The sequence below is a fragment of the Adiantum capillus-veneris genome, chromosome 19 (genome assembly GCF_014529385.1).
Source record: "Adiantum capillus-veneris isolate H3 chromosome 19, ASM1452938v2, whole genome shotgun sequence".
Classification (NCBI taxonomy): Eukaryota; Viridiplantae; Streptophyta; class Polypodiopsida; order Polypodiales; family Pteridaceae; genus Adiantum; species Adiantum capillus-veneris.
In genome coordinates this window covers 63671968-63692173 of record NC_140949.1, presented here as the reverse complement: position 1 = coordinate 63692173, position 20206 = coordinate 63671968, and the positions used below count along the sequence as shown (strand labels likewise).

At 44.6% G+C, this 20206-nt stretch overlaps 2 protein-coding genes across 3 annotated transcripts in view; one reads left to right on the top strand and one right to left on the bottom strand.

Moving 5' to 3' along the window:
• LOC147434149 (sequence-specific DNA binding transcription factor ATNDX) overlaps nucleotides 1-20206 on the bottom strand; it is a 161438-nt gene that overhangs the window by 127834 nt on the left and 13398 nt on the right. The gene's annotated exons all lie outside the window — the stretch shown is intronic.
• Nucleotides 3398-4073, top strand: LOC147434150 (uncharacterized). Its single transcript, XM_086489895.1, has 4 exons — nucleotides 3398-3447; nucleotides 3544-3590; nucleotides 3830-3889; nucleotides 3997-4073. The coding sequence occupies exons 1-4, from the start codon at nucleotides 3398-3400 to the stop codon at nucleotides 4071-4073; spliced, it is 234 nt and encodes a 77-aa protein (XP_086346021.1).

Below are 20206 nucleotides of genomic sequence, written 5' to 3'. Positions count from 1 at the left end.
GGGACCGCATCCAAAAATGCAATGTGGCCCAACTGTCGGATACTTTTCTGTTGGTAGTCACACCTTGACTTTAGGCCTTTATTGAGTTCACTTCCTAGTATCCACCAACTTACTAAGTGCGACGGGGGGACCTATATGATCTTGCTCTGAGCCTAGACATCCTCTTACCATACGAATTCCAGTGCCGACCACTACCCATCTACGGGTGAAACAACCGTTCACATTGGCCATGCAATGTCCGACCGTTTGCTACTTCAAGAAGAGGGTCTCAAAAATAAAACAAAACCCCTTGGAAAGAAACCAACAACTAAAGTTAGCAGTTGCCACGTCCTCGTGACATAGTTAACAGTTGCCACGTCCCCGTGACATATGCATATGTCTAACTAGGACAATCGCTCTCGAGTGTTTATGAGAGTAAAATCGAGTTAAAACATTGCCTTATGCGATAAAGTGGTTTGCTCAACTAGCCGGAAGGTCAACTATTGATCTGGTATCCGGTAATTCTCGAACAGATTATCTGCTACTGCGGGTAGGAAATTATAAAGTAACCATTCTGAGTTTTCAAGCAAAGAAAAGCTTTCATTAAGCTTGAGTACTCTTTAAGCCCACACCCCCTACCCGGTAAGGGAAGATATGGTAGTGCTTTTCGCACAAGTGAAGGAATACTCTCTTTATGAGGGAAGAAGCAAGAGAGAGCCTTGGCCTATGCTCGTAGAATTCCACATTTGAAATCCAAGTTTCTTTGATGAGCGGGTTTTGCTCTAAGATCGAGATTAATGCTCTATGACTGGGCATTCCCTATGTGGGAGGACACAAAAGGTTTAATATCCTCAGGACTAATAGCGCAAGGTTACGCGCAAGGACATAGACCTAGACTGATTTCTAAGAGGATTATTCTTCTCGGGATTGAGAAGGTGGAAATGATTTAAGAGATTCTCGGATGAGAAAACTTCCGATCTCTTGGAAGGACGCGAATGACGTCTTCTTGCATGGCTCGTAAGTTTGATGATTGGTGAAGGATATCCTCGAGGTACTAGAGGAAAGACATGAACCAATGAGGTAAGTATTGAATTTTCGAATTTTTGTTTATTTTAATTTGTAAGTTCTCTTTTGAGAAAGGACCAACTCAACTCACCATTGAGCAAGATTTTGAATTGTTTCGGTCTCTCCCCGGGCAGTTCAGTTGGACCTCTACAGTTGAGGCCAACTGTTTATAAGTGAGAGGGATGTTGCTAAATTGGCTTCATTTGACATAAAAATAATTCTAAATGAATTATTGGATTTATAAGTGAGAGGGTTTTCTCGCTTGGAACACCAAGGAAAAATAATTCTAAATGAATTATTGGAATTTTAAGTTAGATGGTTTTTCTCATTGGAGACATCCGAGTACAGAGTATTCCTAGTGCGTCATTCAGAGTAATGACAAGAGCATTGTGAAAGGGAATATCTGTAAGGCCACCAGGAACAGGTACTTCTGATGCGTCACATCGGATGGGTGACAGCAGGGTTGTTTCCGTACGTACTTCCGGATGCATTCAGTACCGTACGGTACTTCCGTATGGAATCCGTACGTACGGTATCATTCCGTACGTGCAAGGCATTAAAAAAAAAACCACAACAGAGTAGCAAAAAACAGTCTCTGGAGTCTGCACAATTTCTGCACAGAGACCAAGGAAGGGTGGAACGTCACCGATAAGGTCCTTCCCTCCCTCCCTCCCTCCCTCCCTTTGTGTTTGGAGTCTACAAGCCTCAAGGAGGCACTCTAGAGTCCTGACCTCGCGAAAGATTGTAAGTTTTGTATTCAACTTTGAAGTGTGCGTTAATTGTGTTGCAGAGTTATCATGCCTCGTCGACCTAATCCTCTTTGGGCCGAGCACACCAATGTCCTGAGAGTTGTCAACACAGGAGGCCAAGCAAGTTCAGGGACTCGCACTTGGTGTGCAAGTACTGCGGAGAGCAGATGACCAGTACAATTACCAAGGTTTTGAAGCACCTCACTGTTATTGGCACCACTGGACATTGTGGGGGTTGCGAGGCTATCCCGCAAGCATTGAGGGATGCCTTGATTTTGGAGCATTTTCCTCCAGGATATACTGCATCGTCACAGTCAGGGGGAGCACGTGAAGCAGCAACAGCAGCAGAGGATGCCTTGCAGGATGCATTACTTGGAGATATTGGCGGCTCTGCGTTTGCAGCGCCATCATTTGCAAGTACTAGTAGAAAGAGAGCTCGTGTTTCACAGGCTGAAGATGAGGGTGCTAGTGCTTCAGCAGCAAGTGCAGGTGGGGTTGAGGGTGTACGTGGCCCAAGGCAAACCACATTGCCATCACGTGTACACAGTGATTCATGGGTAAAAGAGCGACAGAAAGTTGCAGAGATGGAGATTGCGCGGACTCTCATAGAGTGCAACATTGCATTCAATGTGTTGAAGAATGATCGAGTGAGAGCTATTTCACAGGTTGGTGCTACAGATTCCTGGAATGGTCTTGACTACCAAAAGATGCGCACTACCATGCTTGACAACCAAAAAGAGACCATAGACCGAGCATTGACTCCAGTGAAGGTTGGGTGGCAACAATTTGGATGCATTATTCTTTCTGATGGGTGGAGTGACACGCGGAGGCGCGACATTATCAATATCCTTGTTTCCTCCTGCTTGGGCACATACTTCTTACGAGCCGTGGATGCAAAGAAAGCTGGAGAACGCATTTCTGCGGCGTTCATCTTTAAACATATTCGCCAAGCCGTCAAGGAGGTTGGGGAGAAGAACGTCGTGCAGGTAGATACTGATTCCTAACCATGTGGCATGCACATTTGAATTTTGCATACATTGTCCAACAAAATAATGTCCACACTTCATTTAATATCTTGTCATGACTCATTGTAGGTGGTCACTGATAATGCCTCCAATTGCAAGGCCATGGGGGATATGGTGGAGGCTGAGTTCAAGCACATTGTGTGGACACCATGCGCTACACATTGCCTAGACCTTCTCATGGAGGACATAGGCAAACTTCCTTGGGTGCAACCTACAGTGTCTGATGCGTCCAAGCTTACCACTTTTTTCCGCAAAAAACACCAGGCCTTGGCAATCTTCAGGAGCCACAGCACAGTAGACATGGTGCGTCCCTCGAAGACCAGATTTGCATACATGTATCTGGTGCTTCAGAGGCTGTTCAGATTGAGAGATCCACTGTTGCAGACAGTTGTGGATCCAAAGTGGAGATTGATGCACCACGCTAAATCAGAGGCGACTAAGTACATTCAAAGAAAGGTTCTTGATGAGACCTTCTGGACACAGGTGCAGTCCTTGGCAGTGGCTCTACAGCCATTGTATGTACTACTACGGGTCACAGACATGGATGGCTCTACACTTGGGTTGGTGTATCATCTGTTTATGCAGATGAAGACACACATTTCTGGATGTACCTCATTGACACAGGATCGGTAAGTACAAACTACAAAGTGCTCTAATGTCCTCATGTGACATGTCTATTTATAATTTTTCAAAACACATACTTACTGTGACTATTTTGTTTGCAGTTGTGATGATATTTTGGCTATTGTAGAGACTCGATGGCAGTTCATGCGTCGTCCCATCCATGGGATGGCTGCAATTCTCCATCCTCTCTACAAGAGTCAAGAATTGTTTGAGGAGGCTTCATTGCTCACACTACGCTCTGAATATCTGAACATTATATATGATGAGGATGAGCAATTGATTCTGGATTCAGAGATGAGTAGCTACATGAACAGTTTAGGACCCACCTTTGTGCGGTCCGTAGCATTGAGAAAGGAAGCTACCAAGCTTCCTTTAACCTGGTGGCAGAACTATGGACGCCAAGGCCTTCCCAAGTTGTGCCACCTTGCATTGCGCATCCTTTCTCAGGTGAATACTGAAGTCTGAATTATAATTTATAATTATTGAATGATGAATCTATATTGCCACACGTGACACTTGTGACCCATGAGTGTTCGCTATTTGAATTGCTGTAGGATTGCTCAGTTGGGGCATGCGAGCGCAACTGGAGTGCATACTCTCTTATTCACACGAAGATCCGCAATCGTCTTAGCACCAAGCAGTTAGAGAGACTGGTTTATTGCCGTGCTAACATGCGGCTTGTGCGCAGCTTTCATGCCTTGGGGACATCCAAGCAGGTGAGATTTACATGCACATTTATGAAAACAAGTCCATGATCAAAAGACAGTGTTGAATCATGGACTCTGTTTTAACTTTTGTCTTGTCATTGTAGGTGGATCCCATAGAGTTGAAGATGGTGGCAGATCCTACTGCGGAGGAGGTCGATGCACGGATTAGAGATGAGCAGGAGGAGATCCTTCGAGAGTTGCACAGGGAGCTAGAGAGCGTGGATCGCCGGGTCACTAGATCTCGCTCTCGAGCTTACAGTATTCCTCTTCGCATTGCTGCTGCAGATCCAGAGGTTGCACAGAGAGAGAGAGAGAGCATTTGCAGAGGAAAGTTACCCGTTCGGCCTGCTCGTAGACGAGCCAATGAGGCTCTTCGACTCATCCACACTCAGAGTTCAGAGGCTGATGATCCAGATGAGGGTGATGCACCCCTAGCATCTGTGCCAAAGGAGAGAGAGCCCGATTATGATGATGAGGGAAATGTCTTGACAGATGGAGACATGCTCTTTGAGTCTTCATCAGCCTCTGATGATGATTTTGAGTAGTAGTGATTGCCCAGTGCTTTGGGTCTTGGGACTTGGACATTTGTCATGACTCATTTATGCTTTTTATTTTGTTGCTTGAGCCACCCAGACTCTTTATTGAGTGACTATGTTATTTTTGTATCGGGATTCAGCATTCAGTTATGTACTTTTGACTTACACTATGTCATGTGGTTTGGACTCGATTCTAGCGGTTACTTAACTTGTGGGGTTTTAAGTGTTTTTGAAAGTTGTGGCTATGTTTAAGTATTGTGTAGTGTTTTTAAACTAGATAGGTTGTATATAAATTTGAAATTCTTTGTATTTTTAGCTTTAAAAATATATATATATTACGAATTTTACGTACCTTATGGCCCAATCCATACGGTACAACGTACAGTACATACCAAACACGTACCGAATACTACGTACCTTACAACCTTGGGTGACAGGGAACATCGGAAAGAAGTATCCGACCAGCCGGAAACGAACATCTCTATTGCGTCATAGGATGGGTGACATAGAGCATCGTGAAGGAGATTGTACCGTAAGTCCGGTAGGAAAGGACTAGGTGATGGGTATTCCTGATGCGTCACAAGGTGGGTGACGGGTGCATCGGAAAGGGAATATCCATAGTCAGGAGGAAATTCCGAACTGTGTTAGAAATGTACACAAGGAAAAGCAAGCACTTGATTAAAGATGGATTCAGAGAAAACTTTGAGGAAAAACAGATGCTTTCTGAGAAAGCGGGATTGCTTTTCGGGAAAGCAGATGCTTTCCTGCAAGGAAGTCTATGTCTGCATTGCAAGTGTGTATGTGATTGCATCCAGGGACGCCTGGAAAGTGCTGTGAAAGCATTGTTTTTAACTTATAAGGTTTTATTGAGTTTTTGGGTAGATTCATACTATTTTTAAAATACGTCGGCCACCCACTTAACAAGTGGACAGCCATCTGATAAATAAGGCAACAGATCGGCCAACGTTTTTTTCTCTCTCCTTTTTTTTGGCGGAACAACGAGGGGGTGGGGGGGGGGGGGGAAACGAAAAATGGTCGCGATCTCTACATGAGCAGCCAATGCTCTGCTATCTTTGCCGTGGCCAAGGAGCTATAAAAGCAACACACACCCTCTCCCAGAGAGGAGGATCAGTTTTTGCAAGAAGGAGATGTTGCTGTAGAGTTCACCCGCAAAGAAGACGTTTGCTGGTGATGCCCATGACTGTCCCAAGTGTACCTGATGTCGCCAAGACCCAGTGCGCGAGTTGTCTCGCGAAGAAGCGTGTTTCCATCGCGACAAGCTGCTGTTTCTTCTCTGTTTTCAGCCCATAAACGTCGTAGACGGGGCTGATTTACGAGAAGGAACCCGAGAACACACCTCTTTTGTGTGAAGGATTGGAAGAGAGGATTTTCGATGTAGAGATCTCTTTCGGGGAATTGCTTTTGAGAACCGAGTTGCGTTTCGAGCGTCGAGACTTTGAAGGTAACGATTTCCATGTTATGATCTCTAAGTATTTGCTTGCAGGTGTACTTCCTCTTAGTGAGGGAGTAGGAGCAGAGGAAGGCATGAGCCTCTGCAGGAGAAAGCGCTCTAAGGAACTAGAGCCAAATCAGCCCAAGGGTTTCGTACACAAGTTTGGGAAGCAGATCCACGGATCGAAGAGAGGTAGACTCTCGAGATGTGATCCGGACGTTGAAATTCCCAAGGGAAGGACTTCATGTCCAGAAAAGCAGAGTTATTCTACAGGAAGAGGAATCTGGGAACAAAGTCAGAAAAGAGTTGCAAGGATGTCATGCCCTGAGTCTGGAAGGTGAGATCCAAAGGCAAGAACCTTGATTCTCGAGGATTTGGAATAAGGAACAGAAATTCCTTGGAATAGGGTTTTGCCCTACGAATAGGAAGCGGAGGCTTCCTGGAACCATCAAGTCTTATTCTAGAACGAACGTGGTAATACGTTCGGTTCAAGTGCTTGTATAGACTTCTCCTCAGTAATAAAGATACTATTACGAGGGGGGACCAGCCCATCTTCTGGTCCCCAGTACTGTGTCGATCTTCTCACTCTATCTATTTCTCTCTATTTCCTCTGGCTTCAGTATTAAGTGATAAATTCTATGTATATTTTATATTGTTATGCACTCCCGTTTGTGACAATCGCCCCTTCTTCCACATCTAGCGATTGTGCGCTCTCTCTCTCTCTCTCTCTCTCTCTCTCTCTCTCTCTCTCTCTCTCTCTCTCTCTCTCTCTCTCTCTCTCTCTCTCTCTCTCTCTCTCTCTCTCTCTCTCTCTCTCTCTCTCTCTCTCTCTCTCTCTCTCTCTCTCTCTCTCTCTCTCGTCAGGACCTGATCCAGTTGGATACTAGGAGGACATGGATAGAGCCGCCACAGGAGTTGGGCACGAAGATGGCTTTCTATAGAGAGCATCTTCTCCACCTCACAAGAGATGGGTTTGTGATTCGACCCACCTACATGGACACACATATGTCTCATAGTTTGCGGTGTGCCATTGGTCAGATATGCACATCCTCACATCAGCTGGAGATTGAGACTGATAGATTTAGAGGGATACCAAAGCAGACAGCAGGATATGCTAGTTAGAGCCAAAGAGAGAGCTAAATTACATGTCATTGCACAATGTACTATGAGATACAGAGCCGTTTCCACTACTTATTCAAAGAGGATTTCGGACCTTTCACTAGGGTCATGAGTTATGAGGATCACAGATGTCTTGGGCTATATCTACTTGAGTTACACAGATATAGAGACACTTTACTTGGGGGGGGGGGGGGGGGATAGAGAGAGTCCCAGAGACAGATTATAGATTTCTTTTCACTAGATATGGGACAGCCAGAGGAGCAGTCATCATTGCAGAGCTCAGCCCACACTCATTCAGCCACTATCGGCACTCTCATCGACCGAGCACTAGAGCTACGGAGATGCAGACCGCCACGATTGAGGAGAGGGGCTACACGGCATCGATGGAGACTACAGCAGAGGATTCGAGCCATACTCTCGATATTCAGAGTGCATATGAGGATGGATACTAGTAGTAGTATCTAGTTCTTTTGTACCTAGACATGGTATTAGATTCACCATTTTGAAACAGATTGGTCTCATAGGTCATTTTGGCCTTTTTGAAGACGTTAATATAATATTTCATCTCTCTCTCTCTCTCTCTCTCTCTCTCTCTCTCTCTCTCTCTCTCTCTCTCTCTCTCTCTCTCTCTCTCTCTCTCTCTCTCTCTCTCTCTCTCCCTCCCCCAACGCACACGCACTCACATGGTACCAGAGCATAAGACCTGTCAATACAACATATCAGTCTACGTGAAATGGGTACCCCCCCGGGCTGAAACAAACTTGGACGCCCCAAGTCAAGATTCTACCGCGACACAACAGAGATTCACTTCAAAACAGTTCACAAAGACGACACGGCCCAACGTAGTTCCGTGCCCAGAGGTATTGGCACCAAAGACTGGCGTCCCTTTCGCTATTTCATTTTATATTAATCTATGTTCAAAGTACAAAGAGGGCCCACGGGTCTCACTCTCAGACTCTACGTCCAGATGCTCTGAGAAGTGAGGCCCTGCCCGAGATAAAGGTTACATAGGGTTGCTAAAAGAAGAACCCCCAAAAGCTTCAAACTCCAAAAGCAATTGGTCGTCCAAAACTACCAAAAGCTGTCATCGTAATTTTCAACAGGCCGTACGGCAGTCAGCGCGAATTCGCGGAGATCCATACAGTTCGTTATTTTCGGAATTCCGTATGCCAGCCACGTCAGCAATCGCTTGCTTTAATTCTCGTGTCCCCAAGGGTCCCCTCGTCACTTTGCCATAAGTTGGGACAACTTATGGGGTTGCCATGTCACCAGTTTGTCACATACCCCCCTCTTGAAAAAATTGTAATCAGATCACCAGTCCTCGATTACGCCTGCAAAAAAAACAGAGGCCATAAACTGTCTTAGTAGACACTGACTGTTAGTACCGACACACTAGACACAACACATCTAGCACTTGTACAAATCGACAATCACATCACCGGACATCACAGGACATCACTTGACATCACATGACAAATCACATTCGAATTCATTCCAAATCTCAGACCATGATTAATCGGCAACGTATTTAGTAATCGCATCTAGATCCAGTCGAGACCTCACAAATGCCGGATTAACTAATCCTTATTGCAATCATGTCTATAGAGATTTATGAGACCGAAATGCTACAGTCATTTCGTTTTCCAGTTCCTGCACTCAAACAAGTCAAGTACAAATCAATCATTTTCATTTTCGGGAATTCCAGTTCATTAAGTCATATAGCAGAATATTGTCAGCCCAACAGTATCCTTGGAACCCAAGGGACATTAGTGACTCTATATCAAAATCGGGGTAATCCGTTGACAAAGGAGCAGAGCAACTCCCCTCTTGTGCAAGCCCGCTGCACTAGATTCACCCATGCTAAAATCGGGGTTCTATCGGAGTAGACTATGCTAAATCGAATGCTTCTAGGTAAAGTTACAAAATCTGAGGAGTATCTGCTAGGTCCTCCTCCTCCATCCACTTCGCATCCAATGCAAGATAGTTCTTGAATTTAACCAAGAACCGCCTAATCACTTTACCTTTAATCTTTCTATCCTTGTGTGCCAATATCTGTTTTGAAACGAGTATCTCCTCGCTTTCCTCCACTTTGGGTTGCTCATCTAGCTCCCCATCATCGAGCACATCGCCTTTAAAAGGCTTCAAGAGACTCACATGAAAAGCATTGTGAATCCTCCAAGTATCAGGCAGCTTCAGTGTAAAGGAGACATCATTTATCTTTACTTTTATCTGGAAAGGTCCATAGTATCTCATGCTAAGCTTTGGAAAAAGCTGCTCCTTTCCCTTTTTCTTTCTTAGGCGTGCGTTCTCAAAACGTAAGAGCACCCAATCGTTGTAACAAACTTGGACACTCCAAGTCAAGATTCTACCGCGACGCAGCAAAGATGTGAGCAGAGATTCACTTCAAAACAGTTCACAATTCATACTTGATTTGACACTATCCGACGGAGTTCCGTGCCTAGAAATATAGGCCCCAAAGATTGGCGCCCCTTCGGTGTTTCTTTTTGTATTAATCTGTGTTCAAAGTACAAGAGAGTGGGAGGGTTCTCACTCTCAGACTCTACGTCCAGATACTCTGAGTTGTAAGGGCCCTGCCCACTAATTTTTAGGTTTACAACGATTGCCCAAAAAACAGAGCCCCAAAAGCTTCTCATTCAAAAGCTTTTAAAGTAAAGCAATTGACTCAAAAACGGCCAAAATCAGCTTGCGCAGCTTTTCAGCAGTGCAAAAACAGGTTTCCATACACTTTGCCACGTCACCAGGTCAGTCGCTTTTAGCGCCGCAAATCACGGAAGTCCGTACGATATGCCACGTCAGCATGTCAACGGTTTTTCCGGGACTGTCTCTGCTGGCCTGCTGTGAATGTCCGAGCATGCCAAGTCACCAGTTTGTGACATACCCCCCCCCCTCTTGAAAGCATTGTAATCGCCCTCGATTACGCCTGCAAAACAGACACAGGCCATCAACTGTCTTAGCAGACACTCACTATTAGCACCGACGCACTAGGAACATTACATCTAGCACATGTACCAATCGACAGTCACATCACATGACAAATCACATTCAACAATCATTCCAATCTCAAACCATGATTAATCTGCAACGTATTTAGCAATTGCATCTAGATCGACTCCGGACGTCTCAGATATCGGATTGACTAATTCTTATCGCAATCATGTCTATAGAGATTTATCAGACCGAAATGCTGCAGTCATTTCTTCTATCAGTTCCTGCACTTAAACAAGTCAAGTACAAATCAGTATCATATTATCGAGAATTCCAAATCTTAAAGTCCTTACAGCAGAATATTGTCAGCTCACAGTATCCCTGAAACACAATAGGGACATCAGTGACTTTATTAACAAAAATCGGGGCAATCTGTTGACAAAGGAGCGGAGTGACTCCCCTCTTGTGCAACACTGCAAGCCCGCTGCACCAAATTTCGCACATGCTGAGATCGGGGTTCTATCGGAATAGACTATGCTAAACCGAATGCTTCAAGGTAAAGATTCACAATCTGAGGGTAACGTGGCTGACCGTTGCGGTGGTACACACACCCCCCAGCTGCAACTCTCAGAAGATATGTTGATGTGGCACCATATGGCAGAACCCAAGATTTGCGGCGTGATTTACGGAAGCAGGTTGACGTGGAAACTGTACGATATAATCTCCGCAATTTGCGTTGGGAAAAGCAGTGGAAAAACCTACGCAATGGCTGAAAAGCTTTTGGGGGAAATTGTTTTATTTTAAGCCTATTCTAGAAGCATTGCTTTATTTTAAATGAAGCTTTTGATTTTGAAGCTTTTGGGGCTCTGCTTTTGGCATCCCTTGTAATGAATAAATAAGTGGGAAGGGCTCCCACTCTGCAGAGCATCTGGACACAGAGTCTAAGAGTGAGACCCCTCCCACTCCCTTATACTTTAATCACAGAGAAATACAAAAAGAAATACCGAAAGGGGCGTCAGTCTTTGGGGCCAATATCTCTAGGCACAGAACTCCGCCGGGCCGTGTCGAATCAATTGTGAATTGTGAACTATTTTGAAGTGAATCTCTGTTGTGTCGCGTTAGAATCTTGACTTACAGTGTCCAAGTTTGTTACAATGGTATCAGAGCACAGAAAGATTCTTCTTCTCCGGAGGATCCGATCCTTTTTACAGCCCCGGACCCGACCCCGGACCTATCAATCTCTCCCACCCTTCATACATCGCGCATCAGGCGCGCTCCCGTCTTCATCGCTCTGTCTTACAAGGCATAAAGCCATTAAAAATCCCAGATTACACATGGGTTCTGGTGAAGAATCTGACAAAGATGACACCTCTTCACTGGGAAGAGAAAAAAAAGTTGAAGATCCGACGCAGGAACTGAAGAAAAGAATGAAGATTTGGGCAAATTTTTTTTCGTACAAGTTTGCCAGAAAAGGAGTACAAACGTCAACTGCAGATTGGCGTATGTGTGAACAGATTGATTATGTACTCCAAGGACCCGAGATTGGTGATACACCTGAGGAATGAAACATTTTTTTTTAATAAAGCCAACCAATATGACTTCCTCGAAGATAAAATCAAGAAGGTAAAAGAATTTAAAGAAGGTGGACACTCGATTTGAATCCTTTCTGAGATGCTCGAACATGGTGGTTCACTCTTCTATTGAGAAAGGAAGCTCCGGTTAAATGGTTGAAAAGCTTTTTATTGGCTGACTCGAGAGTACGAAAGAGATATACGAACTGCTTGGAATCATCTTCGGATGACCAAGGGAGATTCTTTGGACGCTTATTGCGAGAGATTTTAAGCTCTTTTCTACCAACCTCTTCATTTACGATTCACGAATGTCTTGTTTAAGGAACAGATTGAGCGGTTTTGCTGTGGACTTCCTACAGAGATCCAAGACTACTGCTTGGAACAGAAGTTGAATTCTTTTGAAGAATTGATGGGTCATGTGAAACGGGGTTTTTGCGATATATTCGGGAAATTTGACCTACCCCACTGATGAGATCTCGACACAGAGAACCCAACAGACCTCTCACAATGAAAGTAGAAAGAGAAAGAGTTCCCAAAGCAAAGAAAAGAATGATACACGTTTCCGACACACTCTTAGAGAAAGGGTTATCTATCTCAAAGAGGGAAAGTGTTTTAGATGCGGGGAAAAACGACACATCTCTGCGAAGTGCCCTAAAAAGGCACAGAAAGAACAAGATGAAGACAGGCCAAAGAGTCCAAAAGCAACTGAGGATCTTGGATGGAAAGGCAAGAAGAAAGCAGGACTAGTTCCAGATTGCATGGGTACTGACCCAAGCACGATTGATGAGAGTACAGAACTTTGCCGAGCTTGGGGCAAAGTGAAAGATCAAGAAGCCCTCATTTTCTTTGATGGAGGAGCCAAGGCCAACTTCTTTTCACTTGAATTGGCGGCTCGATTTGGAATGACGCCCGACAAGCTGAGGCCACAGGCGGAGGTAATTCTAGCCGCAACCGGACGGGATGATGCCATTACACCGATCATTGGCAAACTTCGTTTGCAATGTCAGGGGTGTTTAGGGCACGAGGACTTCTAGTAATGCCCTTGGGAGGTTGTGACGTCCTCCTCGAAATCCCTTGGTACCAAAAGAACAATCCCGTGGTTGACTATCGGGCTCAGAAAGCGACTTTGACAAATGAAGGGCACAAAGATTGTACTTGATGAAACTCAGCTTCTTTCCTTGATTTTCTGGAGAAAACTGAACGATGATTGAAGGTCGAATATGCTTTGACCTTGATAAAGAACGCCAAGATTTTCTCCACACTCATGCCGATTGCTTTTCAGAGGGCCTGCCATGTGAGTTGCCACCAGCTCGTCCTCAGGATCATACCATTGATCTGATACCTGGAAGCACACCACCGAACCGGCCACCTTACCGAGTGAGTCGAGCCCAGAATGAAGAGATTATGAACCAAGTGAAAGACCTCTTGGAAAAGGGACTTATCCAGCCGAGTACTTCACCTTATTGCTCTCCGGTGTTGTTCGTATTGAAGAAAGACGGATCTTGGAGAATGTGCATTGACTATAGAGCTCTCAACAAAATCACCATCAAGAACAGATTTCCGATTCTAGACCGATTACAAGGATCCTCTTGTTTTGGCAGGATCGATTTGAAGAGCGGATATCATCAGATCCGAATCGCGCCGGGAGATGTCTACAAGACAGCTTTAAGGACGACCTTCGGTTTATTCGAGTTTTTGGTGATGCCTTTTGGGCTTACCAATGCTCTAGCGACCTTTAACCGAATGATGGACAGGATTTTCAGAGAGTATAGATCTTTTGTGGACACTTTCTTTGATGACATTATTGTCTTCTCCAAGGATGAGGCACAACATGGAGAACATCTGCTATACAAGTCTTTCAGGCATTACGAGATCACAAGTTGGTGATTAATGCAAAGAAAAGTGAATTTTTCCTACCTGAGATACACTTTTTGGGACACATTGTCTCAACATAGCAGGAGTGCAGACGGGCCCGGCCAAGAGAGAGACTATCCGTGATTGGCCCGAATTGAAGAATGTCCATGAAGTTAGAAGCTTCTTGGGCTTATGTTCTTACTACCGGCGGTTCATTAGAAAGTTTGCAGAGGTTTCTTCCCCTTTGCATATCTTGACACAGAAAGGAGTCCCTTTCTCGTGGGGACCCACAGAGGTGACTGCCTTTCAGACATTGAAAGAAAAATTACCAGTTTTGACTTTGCCGGATTTGCAGAAGTCATTTGAAGTATATTGTAATGCTTGTGGTCGTAGTCTGGGTGAGGTCTTAATGCAAGAAGGCCATGTCATTACCTACAAGAGCCGATTGTTCTCAAGGCCGGAATTGACAGCACAGATATATGAGAAAGAGCTTCTGGCAGTTATCCATGCTCTTACTCAGTGGCGAAATTACCTACTCGGAGCCGATTTTACGGTCTTCACAGATTACTAGAGTTTACGCTACTTCTTGTCACAGAAGCAGCTATCAGAAAAGCAAATGCGGTGGGCGAACATCTTGTCACAGTTTCACTTCTAGATTGTCCATGTGCAGGGACAGAAGAATTTGGTGGCAGATGCTTTGTCTCGGAAGCTTGCTATTTCCGCGATAGATCATAGAAGCTTCGAGGATATAGTCGATCAGTACGCCACAGATACAAATTTTGCAAATATTTTCACTCGGATTCGGAATGGGAAGGTAGTAGCGGGATATTCCATTAGGAATGGCTACTTAATGAAGAAAACGATGTTGTGCGTTACACAACCGTTGAGGGAAAAGTTTTTAACTGAATGCCAATGTCCACCATTTACGGGTCACCGCGGCATTGCTACCACCTTGAAAGGTGTGGAGAGATACTTCTTTTGGCCGAGACTCAAGAAGGACGTGTACGATTTTGTACGCAATTGCTCGGTATGCCATAAGGTCAAGTTTGACAGGCATAAAGCACAAGGATTGTTACAGCCTTTACCCATACCGACCCGCCCCTAGGAAAGTATTGCAATGAATTTCATTTTTAATCTCCCGAGAGCACAGAGTAGACACGATGGAATTTGGACTGTTATTGACAGACTCATTTCATTCCAATGAAGAAAACAGTCAAGCCGGATCACTTAACGAGATTGTTCGTGGCCCAAATCTTCAGATTGCATGGCATGCTTGAGACAATTGTCTCCGACAGAGACCCTAGATTCACGAGTTTGTTTTGGAAGGCTATTTGGGAGAACATTGGCACGCGGTTGCAGTTCTCATCATCGTTCCACCCACAATGACAGGCAATCAGAGATTGCTAATTCAGTGGTACTAGATTTATTGAAGTCTTATATCTCGGATTAGAAGACTCAAGGGGAAAGTATTTACCTTTGGTGGAATTTGCCTACAATAACATGATACACTCTTCGACGGGGAAGGCGCCACTTGAGATTATTGAAGGTACTACGAAGGTTCCACCCTTCCTAAGCATGAAAAAATAGATTTTTAAAGGGGACGAGTACACATGGGACTTAGACAAGGCTTTTGCCAAGGTCCGGGAGGCTTTGCAGATATCTCAAAAAAGACACAAAAAGGCAGCAGATCCACATTGTCGCGATTTGAAATTAAAAGAGAACGATTGGGTGCTCTTACATTTTGAGAAGACACGCCTGAGAAAGAAAAAGGAAAAGCAGCAGCTTTTTCCAAAGCTTAGCATGAGATACTATGGACCTTTCCAGATTTCCGAAAAGATAAATGATGTCTCCTTTCGACTGAAGCTGCCTGATACTTGGAGGATTCACAATGCTTTTCATGTGAGTCTCCTGAAGCCTTTTAAAGGCGATGTGCCCGATGATGGGGAGCTTGATGAGCAACCCGAAGTGGAGGAAAATGAGGAGATACTCGTTCCAGAACAGATTTTGGCACATAAAGATAGAAGGTAAAAGGTAAAATGATAAGGCGGTGTAACTATGTCAGACTTTGTAAATAAGTAATGTATTTACGAGAAAAGAATTATCTAATTAGTTGTGTGCACATCAGAATAGATTTAGCAGTTCTGGGGCCTCAGGTGCGCCCAAGTTTGGGCCAGTGTACCTCAGGGAGACCCTAGCAGAAAATACCCTGAAGCCCTAGTGATTAAGAAATCGGGTCTTCAATGAAGGGGTAGATAGTAGCCTCAGATTTCAGGCTCAGAAAATTACGCGCGCTAGTGCAAGCACAGGAATGAGATGGGGTCCTTAGAATAATAACCCTAAGGCCTGAATTATTTTACGACCTTAGGATAAGTTAGTTAAAGTATTTTAAATTGTTTATGCCGGACCAAATGACCGGACGAGTGCGAACAGGTAATGCCAGAGCAGTGTTGGTACGGCATTGCGCTGGGGAGCAGGTAACAGTTTCATTGGATTGCATCTATGTGTGCAGTTGTGGTTCAATTTGCACATTTCATTAATAGTTTGTGAACTTTTAAAAGTGAAAGTTGAAGGGTTTTTAAGTTATTCAGTAAGTGTGCCAAGTGGCACACTTACCAATGCAAACTAACTCTCTCACTCTCACTCTCACCTTCTCTCTCTTCCTAGCGTCCCCTCTCCCTGATGGCTATTTAGGAGCCCCCCCTCCCCCATTTTCAGTGTTGGCAGTGCTCCTACCCCCCCTATTGTGAGTATGCTCTACGCATTGGAGCCCTCCATGGAAGCTTGAGAGCAGCCCCTTGCGACATATGTGGTGGCCTCGTGCTCCCAGTGTCTAGAACAAGGGTTCTCATAGCCATAGCCAGTTTTTGGTGAAGTTTCATTGCGAGAAGTGGCAGCAGGCACTCTCTTTGTAGAGTGTGGTGGCTGTAAATTCTCTGTTTTCAGCCCTTAATCACCTCCTTTAGGGTGAATTTCAGCGAAATACATATAGAATCTAGTTCTTCTCTACCTACACTACGTGTACACAAAGTTTTGTGCAATTCCATCGCGGAAAAGGTCTCTATTTCGGCTTTGGAAGGTGCTCAGGTAACATTTTTAGGTTATGTGGAGAAATTACAGCAAGCATGTGTGCGTGCATTTTGCGTGTTTCTCCCTTGTTTTTGTTGCAAGAATGATTATGCATAAAGGGACTCAGTTAGCGGAAGGTAGACTCTCATTTTCGAGAGCTTCCGTTGAGTTTTGTGGAAGATAGACTCTCGTTTTCGAGAGCTTCCCAAAATCTCATAGCAGAGGGAAAATCCTCTCAGTATTCAGAGAGTAGCTTTCGCACTCTCTCAGTCAGAAGCAGAAAAGAAAGAATAGAGGACGGACTATTGCCCCGTTCTTGTGCTTGTAAAGATTTTGCCTTAGTAATAAAGATAATCTCTTTATGGGGGGGACCAGCCCATCTCGTCCCCAATGAAGAGTCTCTCTCTCTCTCTCTCTCTCTCTCTCTCTCTCTCTCTCTCTCTCTCTCTAATTCTCTTGAGTATTTGAAGTACAATTAAAAGTCAATTTACGCTTGCGTATTTTTGTGACAGGCAGTTCTTGGTTAAATTCAAGAACCATCCCGCATTGGATGCGAAGTGGATGGAGCAGGAGGACCTGGCAGATACTCCTCAGATTGTGAACCTTTACCTTGAAGCATTTGGTTTAGCATAGTCTATTCCAAATTGAACCCCGAACTCAGCTGGGCGGAATTTAGTGCAGTGGGTATGCACAAGAGGGGAGTCGCTCCACTCCTTTGTCAACAGATTGCCCCAATTTTTTTGACACTAAAGTCACTGATGTCTCTTTTGAGTTTCAGGAATACTGTGAGCGGACAGTATTTTGCTGTATGACTTTATGAACTAGAATTCCCAACAATATGACACTGATTTGTTCTTGACTTGTCTAAGTACAGAAACTGATAGACGAAATGACTGCAACATTTCGGTCGGAAAGATCTCGATAGACATGATTGCAATAAGGATTAGTTAATCGGGCATCTATGAGGTCTCGAGTGGATCTAGATGCGATTGCTAAATACGTTGCCGATTAATCATGGTCTAAGATCCGAATGAATTTTGAATGTGATTTGTCATGTGATGTCCTTTGATGTGACTGTCGATTGGCGTAATCGAGGGCGATTACAATGCTTTCAAGAAAGGGGTATGTCACAAACTGGTAACGTGGCCGGCCCTTGCGGTGGTACACCCCCCCCCCGGGCTGGAGCTCCTAGAAAACCCACAGATATGCTGACGTGGCACCATACGGCAGAACCCGAGATTTGCAGCATGATTTAAGGAAGCAAGTTGACGTGGCAACTGTACGACAGAATTTCCGCAATTTGCGCTGGGAAAAGCAGTGGAAAAACCTACACAATGGCTAAAAAGCTTTTGGGGGAAATTGTTTTATTTTAAGCCTATTCTAGAAGCATTGCTTTATTTTAAATGAAGCTTTTGATTTTGAAGCTTTTGGGGCTCTGCTTTTGGCATCCCTTGTAATGAATAAATAAGTGGGAAGGGCTCCCACTCTGCAGAGCATCTAGACGCAAAGTCTGAGAGTGAGACCCCTCCCACTCCCTTGTACTTTGATCACAGATAAATACAAAAAGAAATACCGAAAAGGGTGTCAGTCTTTGGGGCCAATATCTCTAGGCACGGAACTCCGCCGGGCCGTGTCAAATCAATTGTGAACTGTGAACTATTTTGAAGTGGATCTCTGCTATGTCGCGGTAGAATCTTGACTTGAGTGTCCAAGTTTGTTACATCCTCCATCCACTTTGCATCCAATGCGGGATAGTTCTTGAATTTAACCAAGAAACGCCTTATCACTTTACCTTTTATCTTTCTATCTTTATGTGCCAGTATCTGTTCTGGAATGAGTATCTCCTCGCTTTCCTCCACTTCGGTTGCTCATCTGGTTCCCCATCATCGAACACATCGCCTTTACAAGGCTTCACGAGACTCACATGAAAAGAATTGTGAATCCTCCAAGTATCGGCAGCGTTAGCCTAAAGGAGACATCATTTATCTTTTCGATCATCTGGAAAAGTCCACAGTATCTCATGCTAAACTTTGGAAAACGCCGCTCCTTCCCCTTTTTCTTTCTCAGACGTGCCTTCTCAAAACGTAAGCACGCAATCGTTCTCCTTTAATTTCAAATCGCAACGGTGTCAATCTGCTGCCTTTTTTTGTCTTTCCTAAGATTTCTCTAAAGCCTCCCGGACCTTGACAAAAGCTGTGTCCAAGTCCCTCGTGTACTGGTCGGCTTCAAAAATCTTATCTTTCGTGCTTAAGAAGGGTGGAACCTTCGGAGCACCTTCAATAATCTCAAATGGCACCTTCCTTGTCGAAGAGTGTATCGTGTTATTGTAGGCGAATTCCACCAAGGGCAAATACTTTTCCCATTGAGTCTTCTGATCCGAGATGTAAGACTTCAATAAATCCAGTACGACTGAATTTGCAATCTCAGATTGCCCATCTGTCTACGGGTGGAAAGATGACGAGGACTACAACCGTGCGCGAATGTTCTCCCAAATAGCCTTCCAAAACAAACTGGTGAATCAGGGATCTCTGTCAGAGACAATTGTCTCGCTAAGTGATCCGGCTTGACTGTCTTCTTCACTGGAATGAAATGAGCTTGCTTGCTAAATCTGTCAATAACAGTCCACATACCATCTTGCCCACTCTGTGTCTTCGGAAGTCAAAAATGAAATCCATAGCAATACTTTCTCAGGGGCAGGTGGGTATGGGTAAAGGCTGTAACAATCCCTATGCCTTAAGCCTGTCAAACTTGACCTTCTGGCATACCAAGCAACTGCGTACAAAATCGTCCACATCCTTCTTGAGTGTCGGCCAAAAGAAATATTTCTCCACACCTTTCAAGGTGGCGTCAATGCCGTAGTGACCCGTAATGTTACCATATACATGTGGTAGTGATGTGTGTGAACACACTAGGACCGCCGGGGCATTTTTTCCCTCTTTAGGAGGTTTTTTCCCCCGTGCATTGTATATACGCCCATCACTCTAGGGCTATCTATCTTTCCATTGCACACTAAGTAACACACTCTCTATTGTGTACCTTGAGCTTCCTTCGTCTTCTCCAAGCTGTGTGTGTTTCTCTGCAACCCTAATTCCAACAATTGGTATCAGAGCAGGTCACGTCCTCCCGGGCTTAGTCGCCAGCTGCTCCAGCACACGCCTGCTCACTTTCTCCGATTTCAGTGAGCTTTGGCGAGCGTTCGCAGGTCGACAAATATTTTGGGAGAGCTCAAAGAGCTCGGTCTGCTCAGAATTTTGATTTGGGCTCATTTCGGCCTCCGTTTCCACTAGGGGCAGTACTGCACAGGTTATTTCGTCATTTTGTGCAGATTTTCTGTCAGTGCCGTTTTCTGCATAACAGGTACCTTATAGTCTTCTACGGTTTGTGCTATATAGCACAAGTTTTCCCGCTCCATTTCTCCTATTTTCGGGCAGTTTTCACATCAGGTGCAGCATTTACCATGGCTGACAACAACAACACAGATGTGTTCAAGATGTTTGCTGCTGAGGACAGGT